Here is a 23,306-nt window from a genome sequence, read left to right on the forward strand (position 1 = left end):
TTTTAGTTCTTTTACAGCAAAGTTTCTAATGAATGCCAATAGTGTGAACAGTGCACCACATTCTCTGAATTTTTTTTAATAATAAAGTTTCATTTCTTAATATATAAAACCAGCATTAAAATAAGAAGAGTTATCATGAGAGTCCAAACAGTAAAAGGCCACTAATGTGCCACAAACTGAGCAAAACAATGCTGAAGTTCCCCAAATGGAATTTCAGGGAAGATACAGAGTAGTTACAGAAAAAAAGTATTAATGTAAGCCCATTATCCTTTCCATTGTGCAGGGCTTTCATAGCATCGCTTCCCTTCTCCATCCTCTATTCCTTTCTGCAACAGACTTAATAATGTGCAACTAAAAGGACATAGTAATGAGAAAAGGCCTCAGACCTGCAAAGACTTGTGCACATGCTTAGCTTTTCACCAAGAGGAAGCTTATTAAGATCAACATATGTGGGAATATTCACAATGAACTAAGTTAAATACACCCACAAGTGCCGTACAGATCAAGGTCTAAGGATGGGCTCTGAAATAAAACAAAACCAAACACTTTCTTAACATAAATATCTATGATTTATCACAGATGATAAGAAAAATACAGACACGTTGCAACTGGCTGTATCTGAAAACACTTGCTAATATGAAAACCCCTACTGCAGAAAAAAATTTTGCCTTTTTAATAACTGTCCTGGTTTTGGCTGGGATAGAGTTAATTTCCTTTCTAGTAGCTGGTACAGTGTTATGTTTGGTATTTAGTATGAGAATAATGTTGATAACACACCGATGTTTTCAGTTGTTGCTAAGTAGTGTTTAGACTAAGTCAAGGACTTTTCAGCTTCTCATGCCCAGCCACCAAGAAGGCTGGAGGGGCACAAGAAGTTGGGAGGGAACACAGCCAGGACACCTGACCCAAACTGGCCAAAGGGGTATTCCATACCACGTGATGTCATGCCCAGTATATAAACTGGATGGAGTTGGCCTGGGGGCGCAAATCACTGCTTGGGAACTAACTGGGCATCAGTTGGCAATTGGTGAGCAATTGCATTGTGCATCACTTGTTTTGTATATTCCAATTCTTTTATTATTATTATTGAAATTTTATTATTTTTATTATTATAATTATTATTTTCTTCCTTTCTGTCCTATTAAACTGTTCTTCTCTCAACCCATGAGTTTTACTTCCCCCCCCCCCCCCCCCCCCCCCCCCCGATTCTCTCCCCTATCCCACTGGGTGGGGGGGGAAGTGAGCAAGCAGCTGCATGGTGCTTAGTTGCTGTCTGGGGTTAAACCACAACAATAACATACAGCTCGTGCAATAGAAGCAAACGTAAGTTACTGTGTAAAGTATTATGATTATGTTGGTTTATCATCTTCATTGACATGTATTAGTTTCTCTGAAAATTGGGGTGGGTGTGAGGTATCCAGGGAGGGAGCTCAAAAACCTAAGGGTTTAAACATTTTCTTAACTTAGTATATAAGTACTATCACTAACCAGAAATCAGCACACTTCAGCAGCCTGGGTAAGTAAAACTAACTCTGTCTTGGTGAGACTGTCAAATTTTCTATGGAGGGTATCAGCACGACTCACTCTTTAGGCTCCAAGACAAGCAATGCATCTCTCATTCTACAGAAGAGGAGATACTATTGACAGATACAGGTAGAGCTCTTCCATGAAGTTCAGAATATGCAATTATTACTCCAACAAAAAAAAAACAAACCCAAAAAACCAAAACCAAAGCAAAACAAAAAATCCAAATTACATTCCTAACAGATAACATCATAAAATTGTGCTTCCTATGGTACTTCATCAGACAAGTACTTGGCTGCTACTCTGTATTTTCATCAATGTCTGCAAAACAGAATCTCAGTTACTTATTAACCTGAAGATGGTGGGGTGAGCAGTCACCTAGAAGGCTGACTCCTATAAAAAAGGGAAGCAAATTAACTCCTCACCTAATGTACTTACCAAGAAATTAGCAGGTATTGGATCAGAGAAGGAAGTTGGAAGAAGGGAAGCAGGTAGGCATTCACTAATGATTAGTGCAATGGAAAGGTCAGGAATAGATTGAGAAAGAGGGCCTTTTGGTAAGGTAGGAAGGATATGAAAATGCAATCTAGTGGAAGGAAAATGCAACAGAAGGAAGAGATCCATGTCAGCTGCTGCTCCTAGAGAGAAAAAGGAAGAAGTAGTAAAGGAAGAAAAAAAAAAGGGGGGTGGGGTGACAAAAATAAGGAATATAAGAAGCAAAGAGGAAACACAGACACAAGTATACATTGCCATGACAAAAGCATTCCAAGAAGTTTAAAGGATAACAGTCACAGATCACAAGAAGGGTTTGAGTGCACTACTGAAAAATCTATGGCTTCTGCTAGTTTAAGAGCAGGCCAGCCCACCCAAACAGCACAAGTTGCACTGGCTGATAACACTGATTAGCTTCACTGGTTTTTTTTAATATTGGCGGCAGACTCCCTCACATCCAAATTCCCCTATTTGATTTACAACTCAGTTTTACAAGGATAATTCTGTGGATAATTAAGCAGACTGCCTCTAAGGACATGCCACAGGAGCAGTAAATTAAATATGTATTGAAGTACAGATGGTATCTCTGAATGCAGAGAAAACCACCAAAATGCGCTCCCAAGCGCTGAAGGAATTCAAGTAATGGATTAAGTTGCATATACATCCCCAAACCCTGAAATCAAATGACCAGCCAAAAAAATGTAAACTCCGAGAATCTGCTCCTTGGAACTACTTGTTATCAAGAGTTTTACTTGGAGAGCTTATGTTTCTGAAGTTATAAAAGTCATGGTCTTCTGCACCACAGGACATTTTAAAGCAGCAACATGCAATGTTCTGGATAAAAATTGTGAGTTACTTTCTTAGAAATCTCCCTGCTTAACTAGCTACCATCTTTGATGGTATTCTTTTTTACACTTGTTAGCACTGGAAAGTTTTAACAGCTGTTGGAAAGAGAGAGCACAAGCAGTTTTCTATCCAGCTCACATAATTAACAGAGATATTATCTAAGTACTATTTTAGGACCAAATTCTGTTTGTGGCTGCTTTCCTGTTTCTCAAAAAGTCTACCAAAAAAGCTAGTAAAGCTAGATTTCAGGAATTCAGCCTTGTTTTTCCATCTTGGATATACTGACTAGTCTGGTACTTAGTTTTAAAAAAAAAAGGAAAGCTTTTTCATTTTATGAAAATGGTGGAACAATTATGAAAATCAGGAAAGAACTATGTGTGGTACCCTACCATGACATTTTGGTACATTTGGACAAGTGCAGAGCAGTATCTTTTAGCAAAGGCACAGAGAGGAGGACAAGCAGAAACAGGAGATTAAAAAAAACACTAAGCCTTGAAGTAAGACAGCATAGTTACATACATGTAAAATTAATTCTATTGCTAAGCACAACAGGTAAGTCTATGCTATACTTACAAAACAATATTTTCCAGATTTCACACATTTAAAATTATGTCCATTAAAGGTACCAGTCTTAACAGAGCAATATGAAGTAAAATAATGTAAAATGAACCATGAGAAAGTATGTACTGTTTTACCACGGCATTTTCACTTGCATAATAGGCCTGATTCATTTACAAAAATGTGACTCATTTACATACCACATACTACTTTCTATTTCTGAAACATTTTGTAAATAGAAGTTCTCTATCAGCATCCACAAATTACTGCTGTTTTATTTTGAAGCATTGCTAGTGTTGAATTGGCAACTTTCCTGGGTTCAAGTCAAAGAATGAAGGTTGACTTAGCAATATTCGCCAAAAGAAAAAAACCAATGGCAAATAAGTTAAGAAAGCTCTACACTCATTCTGTACACATAGTAGTAACAGTCTACTTTGCCATTTTAGTGTGGTGCTAAGACAACATAAAATGCAAAGCAGAAATTTACAGCTCTTTAACAGGGTTACATGGAACATAAACCTGTAACCCGAGCCTTTGAAAATTCGCCCTAAAAGCTCACATACTAGCCAAAACCCGCTTACTTCAAGACAGGCTGGATTTCTAAGACTGCTTGGACACTGCAGTTTAACACGTATGCTGTTACATGAACAGATACCATATTCCTGCCAACAAAGCAGCGTTGACCCAGCTAAGCAATGTCTAAATACTTCTCCCCTGCAAGAAATGCCAATATATAAATTTCTAAATGACTTCACATTTTGCAGGCAAAGTGCAAGTAGTAAAAAAACCAATGCAGCTGCTCAGCAGATCACCAAAAGCTGTTAAGATTTCCAAGTAACTGTTCTCTTGTTCGCCTGTACTCAGATACAGTTCATCTGAGACCCTGCCTTACTCATATCTATTTAAGGCACACAATATAGTGCAAGAAGCAGATGTTCATTTATTTTCATCTTCATGTTCAAAGCATAGATCTAAGCCCTACTCACTGCACATCACCGTATATGTTAAATGAACATGGAGGACACATTTGACAGACAGCCTTGCCACATCACCTGAAACGGTTCCAATCTTCAGACACCTCTAAGGTTTTTTTTAATAGGATAGAGCAGGAGTTCCATCCAAGTTATGCCAAAAACATATAAATATCCTAAAATATTGAGCACAGCAGCAATCTTTCTCCTGATCTACCCCAAACAAAGCAAACGCTGCTCAGAGAAGGCTTTGTTTTAGAGAGGGAAAACACACATCTTTTTTCTTCCTTTACTACAAAAATTATTTGAAACATTTTGATATAATATTCCAAGGTAATTCAGCATCTGGCAAAGACTAGAAGAAGAAAATTTTCTATCCAAAAGGTAAATGTCAATAAAAATTCTCATTTAGAATGGAACCACTCTCAAAACCTAACAGGTATGGCAAGATACACTTCTGCCGTACAAAGATGCTGTATTAAGGTGATGTACAAAGCAGAACCTGCTTTTTAAAGCAATATTGATGAAAAGCACTTGAAAAAAATAAACCCCAAACAGATGTAATATTCAAATACACAGCATAGCAAAAGACATTTCAAAAAGCATAAATTGTTACTGAATTGGCCTGCCTAATCAGTGCTGAGGTATTAAAAAAAAAAATTAATCTAAACACAATAACATAAACTAAGAGTTTGCCAGAATAACCAACCAAATGTATGGCTTTTGGCTTATTTCAAAGAAATATGCATGCTATCGTTTCCTTATTAAAAGAAAAAAAGCCAATTAATCTCTATTAATATCAATACTTCCCAAACCTTTATTTTAGAAAAGTATAATCAAAATAATTATTATTAAATATTTCCAATCAGAACATAGGCCCTGACCTTCTGACAGATATAGGAACTTCACAGAGTACAACCCAGTCTCCTTTAAACATGGGAACTGAATTTGGACTCCTAACCAGAATACTTACCTCTATACCACAGTGCATTATGAGCCTTTTACTTCAGACTGCAGTATGTAATTCTGAAATGCTATTTTCTTTCAAGTACAACATGCCATTTTTAACCTCAAACAGAAGCTGGGATGGGACTGAAAAATTCGCTTGCAGATTTAGAATACTTTCTTTGATAAAGACAAAGCAGTCCAAGACATATTGTTTTCACAGGGTTTACCTTGCCCTCTGAGAATTAGCTTGACTTGATGTGGAGATATCATCAGCACCTGGCAAAGCACCACTGGCATCATCTCTCTTGAAACCTTCATTTCTTCTCACTAGCAAACCAAAGGACAAATTAATACCTGACTGGGCAACAAAGCACACAGAGTAATCCTGTCTAAAAATCAAGGACTTATCAGTCATATGAGATTACTTAGAAGGAATCAGGTTCGTGTGTTCTGCACAACCGCATTACAGTATTAGACAAACTAGCATTATGAAGTTGATTTTTTAGTTTTCAAAGTGATCTTCTAGTTTCCCCCAACAAAGATAGCTGCTCTCCACAAGTCCTTTGAAGAATACTAAGGAAGGCATTAAAGAAACCACAATAACCCCCACACACATACAATTGCATAGACTCCTTTCCAAGGTGACACATTTCTTTGTCAGCCATGAGTTGAAACACATACATAGCAGAGACATCACACAAAACCACCCCAAAAGGGAAATAGAGCAGCTAAGTAATTACGCATCCAGTTCACAAGAAGGGAGTTAAGAAACCAGTATATATATTGCTGAGCTCCTGTGTTTAATTTTTATCCCTGGAATGTGACTCCTCCTTATAATTTATCAGAAAAAAATACATTTTTTTCTTTTGGCAATACACTAACCTGCTATTCTGTTTGTAATAGTTATCTCCTTTGCTGGTGTGTCTTCCTGTAGCAGCACCAGAGATGCTACACTTAGAGCTTGATTTTGCAAACTACTTCACTTTCTTCTCTTACTGTAACCTCAGTAACCAGAGCTAGCAGGAGAGCTCTTGCAGAACACATTACAGCCACATTGATTTAGAAATAGTTCTTTTTGACAATCATTTCACTGAGTCCAGCAATACTACTACTAGTAGCCAGAAGACAGTCCTCTCTTGCCTGTACAAACTTAAGAGTTGTTGACTTTGGCCTGGAACACACAAACAGCCTGTTCTAAATGGCAAGAAAACGAAGGGAAATGCGTTAGAGGAGCCTTGCTACTTGTTACTGTTCCTTAGGCTTTTGGGTCAGTAAGTAGGAGAATAGACAAAGACAAGGAAGGTTGAGAGAGTAGTGAGTACAGGGAGGCTGGGTTGGAATTCTGTGTGTACAGAATACATATGGTGCAGCTATAATCTAGCCTCCTAACTATTGCTTTCTTTCCTCATTTTCATCAAATAGTTTGTCTCCATCACTTATAATGATTCTGTGAAGCTGACTGTTTTGTCAACTGTGCTCTCATCTTCACTTTTTTTCACTATTCTAGCACTTCTTTTAAAAAATGCTCCAAGCATTTCCTTCCATGCTATGCTTTCACTGTGTAAACAAAACCCTTCCTCCCATATATAAGCGAACAACCTTTCATGCCATCTCCTGCTTTTCCAAGCCACAGATTTCATAGACCTTACTTAAATTTATCATACAAAAAGCCTGTGCTATGTAGCACTTTTGCAATACACTGAAATCTATAAATTATCAAGCATTTACCCCTCGCAGTAAACCCCACTGATATAAAAATAATTAAATCATGCACATCCCCTATAAAGCTTTCACAATTTACTGTTACCATACACTAACAACTCAATCATTTTTGTGCCTCTGAAGACAGCATGTCATGTAAAACAAGCACTCCAGTAAAAAGTTAACCATTTCCAGCTTTTCCTACCAAATTCCCTTCCAGAGTGCTAAATATCAAATTCATTTCTCAACAGACTGCCTATTATGCTGAACTGCATACAGTGTTGTAGTTACATGAGATCATCTTACAACTTTGTATTAGTGGTATTTATCAAGCCTTCTACTAAGGATGTAACTTCATAGTTTTGGGGTCTATTTTTCATCTTGAACTTTTTTCTGTAGTTTTTGTTGTTGTATCTTTTTTTTTTTTAAACACAGGTCTTACCTTGCCTGAAGTCTGGTTCCGAGGAAATAACAGATGGACTTTCACTCGAAGTACTATAAACGTCACTGTGATAAGATTTGTACCTTCTCAAAGGCTCTGAAAGTTTAAATCAGGGTATCAGAAGAGTAATAGAGCAACAGTTCTAGTAAAAAAAAATCAAACACAAGTTAAACAGTTGAAATTTTTTGAAATCTCTTCAAAATGTTTTTAAATGTTCATCTGTGGCTCTGAAGTCTGAAAGCAAACACTCAGTGGATGCTGTGCAGTCCCATTCTGTCCCCACTGCCTGAGGGTTCTGTAGTCTGCCTGGGCTCTCTTGGCCATCCTAACAAAGCCTCCTCTGAGCTTCTCTCTCATCAGCACTTCCAAGTTAAAACCAGTATTTAAAAAACCCAACAAAACCCAAGGCAAAAACCAACCCCTCCTGCAAACAAAACTGATGAAAACATTTGGTGTGCACCTCTTGTGTGTAGAAAGCATCCACCAGGACTCAGTCCCTGGTTCCTTCATGATAAAAAAGAAAAAACAACCACAGAGTCAAAGCAGGAACTCTGAAATTATAATTCATTCAGCTCATCTTTGACATCCACAAAATATGATTAACAATCAATTAATAAGCTCCTATAGGATATTTAATTAACCAGAACAGCTAAACGCATGTGATGAGAAATCAATAGAGCTGTCTCAGTTCCTACTTTCAGTGGATTCTTTAAATAACACACTGGAGCGAAAGACTCCACAGAAGGGTTACATACTTGACATTTGCAACAATCTCCCCAAACTTTCCTATGCACAAGCCAAGGAACAAACACATAGTGTGCATAGAGGCAGAAAACAAAACAAGAAAGTCCCCACATTTCGGGATTATCAATGCTTCACTAAATGAGAGCAAACTTCAGGTGTCTTTATTTACAGAAGGCTGGCTTTGGTCCAACTACAGTTAATGTTTTTGAAAACAAAAGTGAAGATAGAAACACATGTAACTGCTGTGTAAGACAAGTGCAAATCACTACAGCAAGGAATATAAAACGTAAGAATACAAAATGGGGAATACATGAGCAGATGCATCTAGGCACTGCAAAAAGGAATTCAGAGGATCCAACCTCCCACATCCAGAAAACAAAATGCCTGGTGAAAAATCCTGTGAGAACAATAAATCTGTGACATAACCTGTGCTAGGTCAGAGGACAAGTTAGACATGCAGTGAACAGCACTACTCATTCAGACTTCCTACAGAAGCAGGGAAAACTCCAAAATAGGAAAAAGGTATGAAAAGTTGTAAAATAATGCAGTAGACCAAGATTAAAGACTAGTTCATGTTAATTTTGGACTGTTTCCAAAACCTTCCTTCTTAATACCCAGCATTTCCCCCATTTCTACCAGCTCACTTGGGTTGTGCTGTTCCCCACTGTCCCAGCAAATACAAAATTCTTTAAGAAAACCAGGAAAAGTAAGCAAAGTCACCAATCAACCCACGAAACCAACTGCTACTGCCAGCCCATCCCAGTTGCATGGCTTAGTAGCATAAACCCCAATTAATCCTAAGGTCATTTCACATTACTCTCAGAAATGAGTAATACTGCTTGCACATTTGCAAACCAACCTACAGCAAGATGAAGAGAATTCACTGGGAGGGAAGGGGGGGAGGCATTGCTTCAGTCTTTCACAATGGCCACTTTCAGCGTTCTGGATTTTACAACAAAGAAATCTACCACCAATCTAGCAATTACTTGCCTAACAAGGGAAATAAAAACCAAATTCAGTGGGTAGCTTTTGGAGATGTATTTTTAAAATGCTCCCAGCTGTTTAAGCAAGGCATCAATCTAAACATGATACTGGAACTACAGTCCAGAAATGTTTAACTGAAAACAGATCTCTTCTTTCCCTGTACGTTTTTCAAGTCTGCTAAACTGACTTTGAAGCAAGAGGATGGAAAGGGAACAATGAAATAGAACATGAGATTTTAAACAGGGTTTTTTTTTTTCCCACCTAGTCAGCAGCCTGGGCTTCCTGAAGCGCACACAAATTCTGGCTCCATCCCGGTTCTTCAAGATGTGACATTTTGCAAAAAATAAATGTAAAGTGGTAAACCAGAATTGCTGTTAAAACATGAAAAAAGCGTTTGTATGTGGTGGTGCGATACCTGACTCTGCAGGGCATTTGACTTCTCTTGACTCATCCTGCTGTAGGCCAAGGGGTAAGTTCATTAGCCAAGAAACATAAAATGAGATTCCCAACCGCTGCTTATCTCAATGTTTTCACAGAGTCTCCACATGAGGCCTAGCTAAGTTCAAACCTATTCTCCCAGCATTCACAAGTAGAGACAGAGATGGGACCACCCTCCTTTCTTGCCACATCTTTCTCCCTAAGCAAGACTATACAACTTATCCCAATAACACAAGCAAATGTGTTCTTCTCATCTTCTGGAGGCATTTCACAACCTTTTCACATGGGCCTGCATCAATGACTATCAGCCTGTTCAGCCTAGGGACAAAAGTTTAAAGGCAAATAAGAAGCTACTGCCTAAAATTCAGGGTAAATCCTCTAGATTCTTCTTCACTTTGCTCAGTTTAGGGATAATATATACGGATTTGGAACTGTTTGCTGCTGGGGCATCTTCTCTTTGGCAACCACCTTCCAGTTCTCTGCTGGTATATACACATAACTATGTACACTCCCTACACATCCCCCTGACACTGCACATCCTCTTAACCAAACTTAATCTTTTCCAGCACATGGAAAGGATATGTACCACAGACCTGCAAACATTCAATTAAATTGTAAATATTGAGACTACTCTATCTACAATGCTTACAAATAATTTATGCTGTCTCCTCTCCTCCAGCAAATTCTCAATTCTAACATATCATATTAGGATTTAACTTCAGAGAAGGCACTTGGAACATGTCCAAGCCAAACTTCTAATTAAGAACTGGCTTCCAAAGGTCACAAAGTCCCAATTCTGGGATCAAGTTAAAGTTAAGCTTTTCATACAATAGTTTCAAAAATGAGGACAAACTTCTAGCCTGTCTGGCTGGGAAGGAACTGAAAGATGACATCAATAAAAGCTAAAGTCAATAATAAAACAACTTATCTCCCACATTTACAATTTTCCCTGGGATTTCTGATTGGCCATGGTCTGTTGTTTTGTTTTGGGGTTTGGGGTTTTTTTTTTTTGGTTGGTTGGTTGTGGTTTGTTTTTTTCTTTTAATTTTTGGTGACTGAAGCGAGACTTCAGAATTGGTAACTTCTAGAAATATCAAGCACTTTGCAGCAAAAATTATTCTACCAGTTACCCTTCTTAACATTTCAGTGTTTAGATTACAGTCTCTTACCAGAACACTTCAAGTGATTTCATACCTTAGTAGAAAAACAAACCTGAGTTTAAATATGTTTTAAGAGTCCATAACTAAAATGAATATATAAAACTTGTACTAATAATGTAAGTTAACACACCGTAGCACCATGATGCAGAGATGAATGAAGGATTACAACTTGAAGAATTTGTGTTTGTGCTGCTTAGTGCTGCAGTGGTGCTTTTCCAAACTCCCTATTAAAGCCAGCAGAACACAACCTTACAGGCACCTAATGCAGCATAAAATAACAAAACACACTATTTACTCAAGGCGAGACATGCAAGTTCAGTCAAGTAATTTACAGAAAGCCTCATCTCAGCCAACTTCAACAGAAATCAGAGAACCACATTTAGCCTGGAATTTCATTATCCTGAACACATGATTCACATTAGATATGCAGGTTTTCAAATACACATTATTACAGAATTATTACCAGTTGTACAGAGAAGGAAAAGGACAGAGAAGATGGCAGAGTTAAACAGGCAGTTTCATGACAGGGAGGATGCTCCTGTCTGCTCTTTAAGGTTTATTGGTGGGGGTGTCTATTATGTAAGAGTGTTACTATAATGCCATTTAAAACACATTAACTGTCCTCTGAGAGAGGCTGGGACTTGCTTCTTTCACAAGAGTTTAACCAATAGGTTAGAGTCATATTTACTCTTCCTTTTCTTCTTTTCATCTAAGAAAACTTGAATTATCTTAGGCAAGGCAGCATAGGTTTAACAGGAAGAATGTAGAGATCCAGAATAAATCCCTGGTAAGGATTCATATCCAACAAGTGCACAAGGGAAACAAATCCATTCAGCCTCCCAGGGGAGCAAGCTCATTTTAACTTTTAGGATTTCCACCACCCATATTCTAAATGAAAAAGCTGTATTGTGCAAGCAGCCCAAGTCACCAGCCATCCAGGCAACTCCCTAGAGTCTAACAGACATCTGTTGCATAGGGTCCAGCAGGATTTGAGTGACAGGAAGAAACAGAGCCTTGTAAAATCGCGGAACACACACATCTCTAGGGCTACTAGGCTGGAAATGAAAACAGCAAGATTAAAAACAACGGCTCCAGGGTCTGCTAAGAATTCAGTATCTTGTACTTAGAAAGACACCCTTCTTTTCTGGATCTGGATCATGCCATCTAGGATAAAGTCTGCAAATGGACACAGACACAGAATAAAAGTGTGGCCCATAAAGTTGTTTGTTTTAATTTAAATGGTTTATCCAACTGAGAATGTAATGTGTTAACTAAAAATTGATAATCCCAGACTGTGGAGCTGCTGAAAGCTTGATAAAACAGATGAAGCAGATGCCACTTTGCTGTGCAATTAACGGAATTGTAGGAGCTGTTTTACTACCTTATGTTAAACTGTAATTCAGAACAAAATAATAGTGGCTGATGCCAGAATACTTGTACTTTATAGAAATCCCACAAACATTTCTTTCTTTCTCCTTAAAAAGCCAATTTCCGTAGTCTTAGTAAAATTAACAACAAAAAGGTTTCTATTTAAAATAGTATCAGTCCATTACCCTACCCTTCAGCTTCATTACTATGATTTCTGAACATTGTTCTAACTGAACCTTATCCTTACCGGACATACCAACCACATGAGAATCCATTTCGCCACCAATGAATTTAAATCATACTGCAGCACAATGATCATAAGACATGTGTAAACTGAGCCATAATTTGTTTTCACATGCAAACAGATATACCACTGTGGATGACTTGCATTTCCTCTACTTAGCCTACACGTGAACTGAGTAAACACAATTCAAGAGAAAAAGAAGGCATGCACACTTCATTGAATTTACAGAGGTAACTTTGTAAAGCAGCTATTCCTCTTTTGCCCTAAATCCAATCTCCCATTTAGCTCACTTCTACAGAAGCTCCCAAATTCAAATATCTGGGGCTTAATTTGCTGGGATAAATTTCCTATCAACAGCTGCCTGATTACCTGCAGAAGTTTTCCCTTATTCAAAAATGCAGCTTCAAACGAAGAGACGTTTTAAAATCTGGACATTTAGAGTATCCTGAACTGTAACTCCCCACCTAAACTCGTGCAGTTGTAAAATGGAAGTTTTATAAATGGGGTCCAGATGAGTCTTCAGGGTAGCTAAAGAAAATGTTGTTTTGTGAGATAAAGACAAAGACCCCATCTCTAGAAACACAGAATATTACTGCCTCTTCTTGCTGACTGTATGAAGCAGAGAGCACTAAGTGGATTAAAAAAAAAAAAAAAAAAAAAAAAAAAAAAAAAAAAGAGGACTTAATCATCTGGGTTTTCAGCTGGAAAAATCAAAAGTAAAAAGAGAGAGGGATAAACACAACTTGAGGCTCTGGGATTCACAGGGTTCCCAACTGCAAAAACATTTAACAAAGGCTTGAGAATGTTCCCAAACCACCCCCATTCCCCCACCCCTGGATTCAGCATTCCAAAGCTTCAGCAAGATCAGCTTTTTTGGTATCCTCCCCTCTTTTTCCTCTCTGTCTGCTATTTAACCCACAGCCAGCTACATTACTACTCTCCTAAGTGGTTTTGTGCTCCTGTGTTCCATCAGGACATAGGCAATCTTTATGCCTTGCTCGCTCGTGCATCTCATTTACAACATCCTCATAAAAAACCTGCATATAAAAAAGAAGGATGCATATTCACTCAAGTAACACATAAACCAATTCACTTTGAATTATGCATATGCTCAGAACAAGGTGGGGGGGGAAGCTGCCTAAGCAAATAAAAGGGAGAGATTCATACAAGGCTACCATCTCACAGCCTTGTGCCTTACTATTGTGCCATTTGAAGGTAGGCCTGAGATACAAAAACTGAAGTGTGTTTACACTTCATAACTCTCAGACAATACAATCAGTTTTGCGGGTGAGAAGGCAAAGAAAGCTGGGAGCAAAGGAGAACAGATGACGCTTTCACACTCTTGAGCTGCAATGCAGGCTTGCAAAATGTAAAAGGTAGACTATTATTTCCTCTCTGAAATGGGACACTATCAGTTGGTGCAACAATTTCCAAGTTTCAAAAGAACAACAAAATGAAAATCTGCTCTCCTGGTACAGATAAACTGCTTGGTTTAACACCTAACAACTTCACAACTCTAAACAATTCTGCCTAAGCTCACAAAACCTATATAACAAAACCACAAATGAACAATAACAGCAGAGATGCAGAACTTACTCTCCCATCTCTTGGCAAGATAAACGCATATTTTTGGACTCTGTTCTTAGTGTTCAGAATTGGCTACACCTGAAGTCAAATAGCAGTCTCTTTCCCTTCCCCCCATCTGGCTGAGCACCTAACCATAAACAATCATCTTTAGTACACAAGAGATAAACAACCTCAACCCTGAAACTGTACAGCAGAATAACATATAAAACAGCAAGTTCATGAGCAAGGCCCTTGCAATGACTGTCTTTGGAAGGCTTGTGAGGCTAAATCTGAGATGTTCCGACTGTAGATTATAGTGCAGTTTAGACGGTCTGCAGCTCACTACAAACTACACTATTACAGCACAGCTATAATTAAAGCTCTGTCATTCTTTCCACTATAAACTCTACTTTTCATGAGTTTATAATTTGGATCATAAAAATGTGTTCTGAGTGAAAAAGCTTGGCATACCAGGGCCTGTGCATGAGAACATATTCTTTTTCCAAGACAGTCAGCTCCTTAAGGTTTTATGAATAACAATAAAGTTTGCCAGCTTAACCCAAAATAAGTTAAAGAAGAAATAAGCCACATGTCACTTAAGTTCCTTTGTAGTTTGAGGAGGGAAGTTTTATCTGGCCAAGTTTAACCCACAGAGAGTCCAATGCCACTTCACGATTCAAAAACTGAAAAACAATGTACAGCTGAAAGCAGAGGCTTACTACAATTTACACAGACTTAACTATAACTTAGAACTGGACTCAACGAAATTGAAATATCCCTAAACCTACCAAAGAGAAGGCAGATTGTGTCCTCTCTACTAAACCAAACCACCAAACCCTGTTCCCATGACTCCTTGCCCAATCCTCCTTCCCAAGCTGAACAGAACCCTTATTCCTGACTATTCAAGCTTTCAAAATACCTTATTCTCTTTCTCCATTTTTCCTTTCAATGCCGCTCTTTTGAGGTCATGCTGTGTCCCATGTAGGGAAAGAGTAGTAGTTGCTGTCATTTTCTGTGGATTTCTTTCCACTCCATTTCTAGTTGTTGCCCACCTATCCGCTATATGAGTACCAGCTGTAGGCAGTTAAGATACCCTTGCATCAAATGCTGCCCAAGAAACTGCCACCACTACCTTTATCAAGATAGGTGACATTTTACCACAGCTTTCCACACAGTTGCTCATATCTCTCAGCTAGGCTGGGTTTATGTCAGAAGAGCAATTCCACACAGACTTGACAATGCCTGACATTTGGAAATATCTGTCTACCCACTAAGTGCTTGAAAATTACATACAATAGTAATGCACAAAAAACTTAGGCTGTATTTTTCATTTCTTTGACAGATGAAAGTAGCAATACACTCTTTTTATGAAAGATCTCAAGGGACTCGTCTGCTATAAACAAGATGCAAGATAAGGAATAGTAAAACATATGGAACAAAAAAGGAAAAGGGAAAGAAGTCTTAATAGACTAGCAGACCTTATGTATTAAAGGCTTTTGTTAATCTGCTCATTAAGGTGGAATAGAATACTTTCAGTCAGGCTCCTCAAGCCCTGTAAAGGACAACAGCAGTTAACACCTATGTGAAAAAATATTCCCCATCCATCTTACTAAAATACTCCTTTAAACTGGCTCTCATTAAAAATTCATATTCACAACTAGGTTCTGGCCCAAGACTTTTTAGTAGTTAACTGATTTATAAAAAAAAGAGAGAGAGAGAAAATAAAAACAGCAGAGCACACATTCCTAATTTCAATTCAAGAGTGAAACGCACCTCCTTTCTCTGTTGAAAGTAGAAAACTCAGAAGACAAGAACATTGCAACCCAGCTATCTGTTGAGAAAGTATCTTTGTTTTTTTTTCTGGCTAGTAATGACTGTGAATTCATAAGGATGGGCAGTGAGTCATTAGCTATTGCCTCAATCTTCCCTATACAGATTTGTCACTCGGCTCCTGTGACTATTAGGCCCCAGTTCCCAGTTCACTTTGACTGCACTTTTACCCATTCTGTTTATGAATCCAGTAGTTTCAAACACCTGAACTACCTTAGTTTGCAAGGCACAGGCACATTATATGTTTTCTGCTGTCTCCCAATCTGTTTGAATAAGAATGATGAACTCTTGCTCATCAATGGGTTTGGCAAGCTTTTTGCTGTTGTGCAACACAAACCTGCACTCCTGAACAACAAGGCTATTGAGCTTTCCCAATGCAGGGAGTGGCCTCCTTTTAAACTCTCAGCTGCCTATCTCCAAAGATCAGAGTTGACTCATATACTTGAGATGGTGCCTTTGATTTCAGACTCTTACACCAAAAACCAACCAATATTCTCTGTACCTCATCAGACATCTTGGTAGATTATGACAGATGGTGAACTTCTATTGAGATAAACAATGGTATCCCCACAGTACTACTTCCATATTTTTTCATTTCTTCACATTATAATGTAACCCTCATCAGAAGATGCTAATTTGATAGCACAAAAAAACTCCAGCTGTCTTGTCTGTACAACATCTATGGAAATCACAGTACCTTTTTAAACCTGCCTATGCCATTTCAATAACACTCCTTTCTGGAGCACAAGGCCAGATGCATAGGAGAGAAAGAATTGGCCTCCCATGCTAACTGCAATATAAGCATCTCCTGAGATGGCCACAAGGGGCATGAACAGGCATTTTTAGAAATTCAACCTTGATAAAAGCCTTTATCATCTCTCCTTAATAAGGAGGGGTTTACATCTCAGTGCGGGAAAAGGAGACAAAAGTGTGGGGTTTTTTTTCACGCAGTTATTTCTGTCACACAACAGACAGGCAGCCATGAGTTTTCAACTGTATGGATTTTTTTCAACTGTATGGACTTTGAATGCACCTGAATAAATGACTGAGCTAGCTCTGTACATACAGCTCTTCTACTGTATACCTTAGACAACTAATTTATGCCTTCTGGCCCATCACAAGCAGGATCTGACTCTGCTCTTGGTTTCTACCCAACTGTCCCAAGTTTACAACTCCTAAAAATCACATCACATTTTCAAAGCAAACAAAATATGCAGTTTTCCTTATAGGCGTCTGCATACAGACCATTTTATAAGTCTCCACAGAACAAATACAAAGACTTTTTTCCCTCCATGCATTCTTTTAATTAACTGATGGAACTTGTTGTCAACTATTCCCATTGAGGTAAAGAACTTAACATGAATCCAAAAAAAATTTCATATTTAAGGGTTTAACTGCATCATCCAGAGTTACACAGTGTAAAAACTGAGAGATCTGGAGACAAAATCCTCCCTTTCCTCTGGGGTATAATCTCTAATAGCTGGAGACCAGGATTCTCCTTCAAGGAAAATTACTTGACAATTGGCTGTTACCAAGTTTTTTTTCTTTTTCTAATTTTAATTGATTAACTTGATACTGGCTGACTTACAAAGATCAACTATTTTCACTGGGTATGCAATCTGGACAAGTACACTTATCTTCATTGGCAACAGACGTTATAATGCTTTCACTTTACCTAAAAAAAGAAGATGAAGCGAATATCTCGACAGTTCAAAAAAAGAAGATGAAGCGAATATCTCGACAGTTCCAAGAACTGCTACATGGGAACTCAATTTTTTCATAAAGAGAAATCTTTGTTTAATGACTGGAACACTCAGAAAATCAAAAAGCTTCACTAACCTTCTACATTCATAGCTTCCCTCAGAAGCTGCAACTTCTTCTGTCTCTCTCTTATCCTGTCAAAGGCACTTGATATTGCTGCAGAAGTTGATGTCTCAGGCACATGGCGCGTTTGGTCCAGTTTTTGTGGTCCAAAGACATCCAGTGCTATGCTCCCATCAGAGTATCTTGCTTCCTTGTTTCTGGTAGTAGTAGAAGTCCGTACCATAAATGCTTCACACTGATGGTTGTGCCCATGAGAGCCTCCAACATGGTCCCTCTCAGCTGCCTTTTCAGTTGTGCAAAGCAAATCTGTGGAGGAAGCCCATACTTTCCGCTTGGGAGTGACATCTGTATGAAGGTGACCTTTTTTTTCAAACTCACTGGTTTTACATCTATGAGGGCAAAAACCATCTTCCTGTCCTGAGTTGTAACCTGCAGAAATGCCCTGGAAAAACTCTTCCTCACCTTGTGTTCCTCTAATGGACAGAAACCCCATCGACTTGCTAAGTCCTTTGTTAAGCATGGTCTGTTGAGAGAAGTGAGCTTTGTGTCCATCAGGTGCATCAACCACCAATGTTTTTCCTAGAATAAGGAGACATTTCATATATGTAATTTTGTACTTAATACAAAAGACTGTAACACAAGTTACTTACAGTTAAAGTGTATACTGAACACACATTTTGGCCTTAATGTTGCCATGCAAAACATTGAGACAGCTACTTAAAAGTGCTGCCTCAGTCAATAAAGATAGAACTCCAACTAATTCATATCTGACAGGCATTTTATTTCTTTTATTTCTTAAGTGTTCAAGAAAAAATTACGGCCTACTATAATTCAGTATGAACATTTAAAAAAAATTCTATCACATACATGCTGGAAGTTTTTTCATTAGTTTTATTTTTAAAATAGTCTGGACTATCACCAAAAGTACTGTTTAATGATCAATCTGAAACCAGCCATTCCTCTCACCTCTTAACACCCAAAGATACCACCTACAATTTTTAACGAAAAGTCCTGGTTTGTTCTACAGATTTACAGATGCCCTGCAGTAGTGTCAGTAGTAAAAGAAAAATGACTGTGCAGTTAGGAATTTAAAAAATCCTGGATCTTTCTTTAATGACTATTTTTGATGATGACAGTCTCTCCAGATGAAGAATACTCTAAAACAAAAACAACAAAGCTTCAAAGATCGAAGTGATTCTATCAGCCTGTACACTTCATGTCTCGTTAATAAATGGATCAGTCAATACTAATGAACACTCTCTTCTCCCCCTCCCTTACCATGAAATTACTTCCAGAATAAAAGAAACTGTCAGCGGTGGAATAATATCAATGAAATATGTGCTTTCTAAAGAATATCATATCATGGTCACCGAGAAGTTTTGATGATCATGTATGTCTTGGGCATAAAATTTTCTCAAAGTATTAGCACAATTTTACGAAACTAATTAGAAACATTGGTAAGTACAATCACATTTCTTAACGATAACAGATGACCTACAACTTTGCCTTTCATGTTCTTAAGCCTTCCTGAGATCAGAGCAACCATTATAAGAGTAACAACCCAGAGACAAACTAGTATCAAAGACTACCCAACTGCTATTTACTTTGTTAGCAAACTAAAATGTTTGAATGCTTTTCTGTATTATTAAAGTTGTGAAAATCCAGTTTATTGCAGGCAGCCATCTACTCATAACTCCAACTGACCAAGTACACTGCAAAAATTATGAAGTCTAACCTTTCCAGTCTACCTCATACACACTGCATTAATATGGCAATCTCAACCTCATCATGATACTCCCGATGAGAAAACCCAAATAAAAATATTCTGTGCTGGGTTGCGTAAGTGATGCCTGCTCACTCAGGCGGAGTCAGTATGGCATGTGATGCTTTTCTTAGAGCTAGCTCTATCTCTGCTGTGATATTACCATATACATCTCTTAAGAAGCAGCAGCCTTGAAGACATCCTCCCAATAGAAAGCAGCTGTGAGCTCAAAGTAAATTACTGTGCTGTATCTACTACTCTCAAAGATGGCTCTATAGTGCTGCCTGCTGCTCTTCCAAAGTCGATTGAAATTAAGTGCCTCACTTGCACAGTAGACTCCTGCTGATCTTTATCTAGAATGTATTATCCTTTCGAATTGAGTTTCATGGAATGCTTTAAGGATGCTCATAATTGCACTCAGAAAGGCTTTAAAAGCTTATGGCTTTACACCTTTCAACCCTGATATTCCGCTTGAAAAGGGGCTGTTAGTTTTCAGTTTCTATTTCTGCAATATTAAACTAACAACAGGTGTTTAAAAAGAAAAGCAAGACTAAAGCCAAATGCAACCAAGAAGCCCTTTGCTTCTTACCAACACAGAAACAGATGATGGTAAAAAATGTTAGGGTTTGGATTGTCTAAAAAGTGTCTTGTAAGAAATTACACAGTTCCCACATGTTCCAGCCAAGAGAATAAAACAAAAACCTTTGTCAGTGACAATGAACTAATCTTCTGAAAGGATCTGATGCATCACTTCATATTTTACAAATATGGCTTTAATCCTAAATTCAAGTAAATGTAATTGCCTTTGTGGTCAGGTAAATCTTATGTTATTATCTTAGTCTCAGACTATACATCCCTCATAAGGCTAGTGAATTACATATAATAATCACAAACACAAAAAAGCCTTTCAAAAACAGCTATTCACTGTGAAGTTCCCACTATCTATCTAAAGCAGCAGGATGATACCCATTCTGCAAACACATACTTCACATTCACATACATGCACATCAAGGACAGACATTCCTAAACAGGATTTTAGCTCAGTCATTCGTGAGAGAGAGAAAAAACAAAATACTGCAGTATTTAAGATGGTCACCAAAAAAGGCAAATCAAAAGGAGCTCTGAGAATCTTCCCAAATAATGAGAGTTCCAAGATAATTTTAGGCAGAAAAACCCCAACCAACCTCCTCTACCTACTGTTTTCACATATATTTTTAAATGTAAAAAAACCCCCCAAACACAAAAACCCCAAAACCCCACCTCTTCAACACTGTAAGTATTTACATGCACAAGACCTTACTGAGCAAAACAATGGCAAACAAAACAGAAAAAACAAGAGAGACAGCTGCAACTCCAATATGCTACTGAGGCTGTAAATTCAGGATTACTTGGTACATCATTGGTCATGACTCAGAACATTCCTGGTTCAAAAGATCATTTAGGTCTCTGCACGTTGAAGCATCATCTTGTTTCAGGATCACATCCAGTGAAAAGAGCCACAACGTACTTTAAGTACCAGTGGGTATCCTCACCATAGCACATGCAGAGATATAAACATATCTGTTGTATGCTGGTGAGAACTGCAGTGAAAGAGCCCAGCTGCCAGTGCTAGAGGAGGATCATCCTCACCAAAGCTGTAGTTTCCATCAACTTGTAGCATTCAGACTGGATGTAAGAGAAGCTGCTTCCAGTTCATGCAGAGGCTCAGAAGACGCAAGCTCCTTGCCCCAGCATGCTAGAGATGTTTTCTATTCCCCAAGTCATCCACCCACCTGGGGCTTCCTCATGAGGAAAAGTGAATGCCATTAACACTATCTCATCAGCAGTGACTGGGAAGGTACTCAACGCTACACCTTTGCCACTCATTCAGCTAACTGCGTGATGAGACAGCAGATGAGCTGTCCCATCAGGAAGCAGTGCAGGAGGCATTCCACTTCCACTCCGCTGAGTGGAGATGTCTACAGGTCTAACTCATATCCACATTGACTTATGCAGCCAACATGAGTTTTTAACATAGTACCAAAAGGAATCTACAGCTGGCCTTAGTATTAACTCTTGAGACTGTAAAATTCTCTTGGACATCTTTCATCTTTCTGTTATTACTCTCCTCATTCCCACTTCTGCTTTTCACCAGTCTTGGCACTTCTTCCCACATTTGCAAAACCCATCCCTCTCTACATAATGTCATTTCAACAAGCCCTCCCCAAACCACCTCACAGCATCAACAGAGAATCATTCTCTGAGAAAGGTAAAGAAGAGACTAGTAGGCAAGGGGTCCACAGGCTGCTCATGTCCACCATTCTGAGAAGGGAAACCGAAACAAAGCAGCAATACAGAACTTACAGATCCATACTTTATACCAGCCAAGAATGCATGCTGCTTTTGGCACCAGAGAGCAGAGGTCAATGATCAAGGATAAGACTTCTCAGTACAGAAGCAACTCAATTGCAGATACCAGTGAAAAAATTGGATTAGGCAACCAGTAATCAGTCCAGGTCAATTCTTCTATTTTTAATAACTTAAATCTGTCCTCATCCCTCCTTACTTTTTTGAAGTACTACTATAGACTTTGTAAGTCACAAAAATCAACTGTTAAGGTATTTTCACTTTTTTTTTCCCTGGACCTTCTCAACAGACTACCTCAGCATTACTTAGATCAAGGGTCTTAAACGACTGCACTAAGTCTCAGCACACAGCTTATGTGTCTAGCTTTCAGCTAACAATAAATCTCCAGAACAGAGCAGACTGGAATCATAGGCCCTTCTTTAATATATGTATTTTCAGTTTAATGGCATACACAAGTCCAAATTCATTAAGCCAATACGTATCCATCAACTTTTTTCCCCAGCTTTTATGATGAAATGTGTGGGAAAATGAAGGGAAGAACTACCACTAAAAAATTATATATGAAGAATTAAGATCCAACTACTGATCAAAAGGAACTGGACTTCATAATGGAACTTTTATGTCTTTAAATTATAATGGATGGAGAGACTCGTGTTATGACCTTCCTTTAAAAAAACCACACGTATTTGTAATGGAAACTGGAGACCCATCCAAAGTATCTTGGCTCCACTAAAGACATTAAGTATCTCACGTGAGACCACACAGAGCTACTCCATGCTTCAGTTACCCAAGAGTGTAACAGGACAGAGAAGTGCTTCCCTATTTGTCAAAGATGGTTATAGGACAAGCCATTAGCAATTAAGATACTACAGCATGTAAGTAACTTCAGAAGGCATGTTTTCCCCTTCCCCAGTTACTTCTCTGCTGAACTAAACTCTTCTTCATGCTCATCTGAACAGTATCTGGATTCTTGATTTTACGTATTGCCCTTGGGTGTTTATCCTCTACTTAACGTTACATTAGTGCAATTATTTATAATTACTGTAAATAATTCAAATGCAATTATAGTAATTGCATGATTCCAAAGCATAATAAATAGTGAGGGACTATATACACTAAAAATAGCAATTAATCACCAAGAGCTCACAATGAAACTCTCTTGTGGTGCTAAAATCAAAATCTAGTTTTCCATACACCTTCAACTGGCAGATGTTACATTTGCTAAATGACCATGGATCTACTTCCTTCTTCCTTTGGTGTCTTCAGCTATGAATGCAACTATACCGTCTGACACCAGTGTCATTCACAAAGCATCTTTTACTCACACTAACAGTAATTTGGTTGACTTTCCTCTGACCAAGAGAGTTGTTATCTGTCCCTAATTAAATTCAGCCTGTCTGCAATTACTTGTGTACCAGCTTGATCATACAGGCAATCAATCAAATACTATGTAAGTGCAAACATGGTCAGTGCAGGACATAATGTAACTGTTTTTACTGAATAAACTCAGCTCAAGTTTCTTTAGTCTTTCTGATTGCTCCCTTTTGTTTGCACAAAA

General features: G+C 38.3%; 2 protein-coding genes across 3 annotated transcripts in view; both read right to left on the bottom strand.

Moving 5' to 3' along the window:
* The window catches only part of PTPN13 (protein tyrosine phosphatase non-receptor type 13), a 127,110-nt gene that overhangs the window by 46,942 nt on the left and 56,862 nt on the right, over nucleotides 1–23,306 (bottom strand). Inside the window, exons 7-9 of the mRNA XM_049815289.1 lie at nucleotides 17,656–18,219; nucleotides 7,483–7,578; nucleotides 5,567–5,666 (exon numbers count right to left, since the gene is read on the bottom strand). Of these exons, the coding sequence (XP_049671246.1) occupies nucleotides 5,567–5,666; nucleotides 7,483–7,578; nucleotides 17,656–18,219 (760 nt within the window). The remainder of the gene's footprint in view (nucleotides 1–5,566; nucleotides 5,667–7,482; nucleotides 7,579–17,655; nucleotides 18,220–23,306) is intronic.
* MAPK10 (mitogen-activated protein kinase 10) overlaps nucleotides 1–23,306 on the bottom strand; it is a 315,557-nt gene that overhangs the window by 31,401 nt on the left and 260,850 nt on the right. The window lies entirely within an intron of this gene.

This window comes from Accipiter gentilis, chromosome 12 (assembly GCF_929443795.1).
Source record: "Accipiter gentilis chromosome 12, bAccGen1.1, whole genome shotgun sequence".
NCBI lineage: Eukaryota > Metazoa > Chordata > Aves > Accipitriformes > Accipitridae > Astur > Astur gentilis.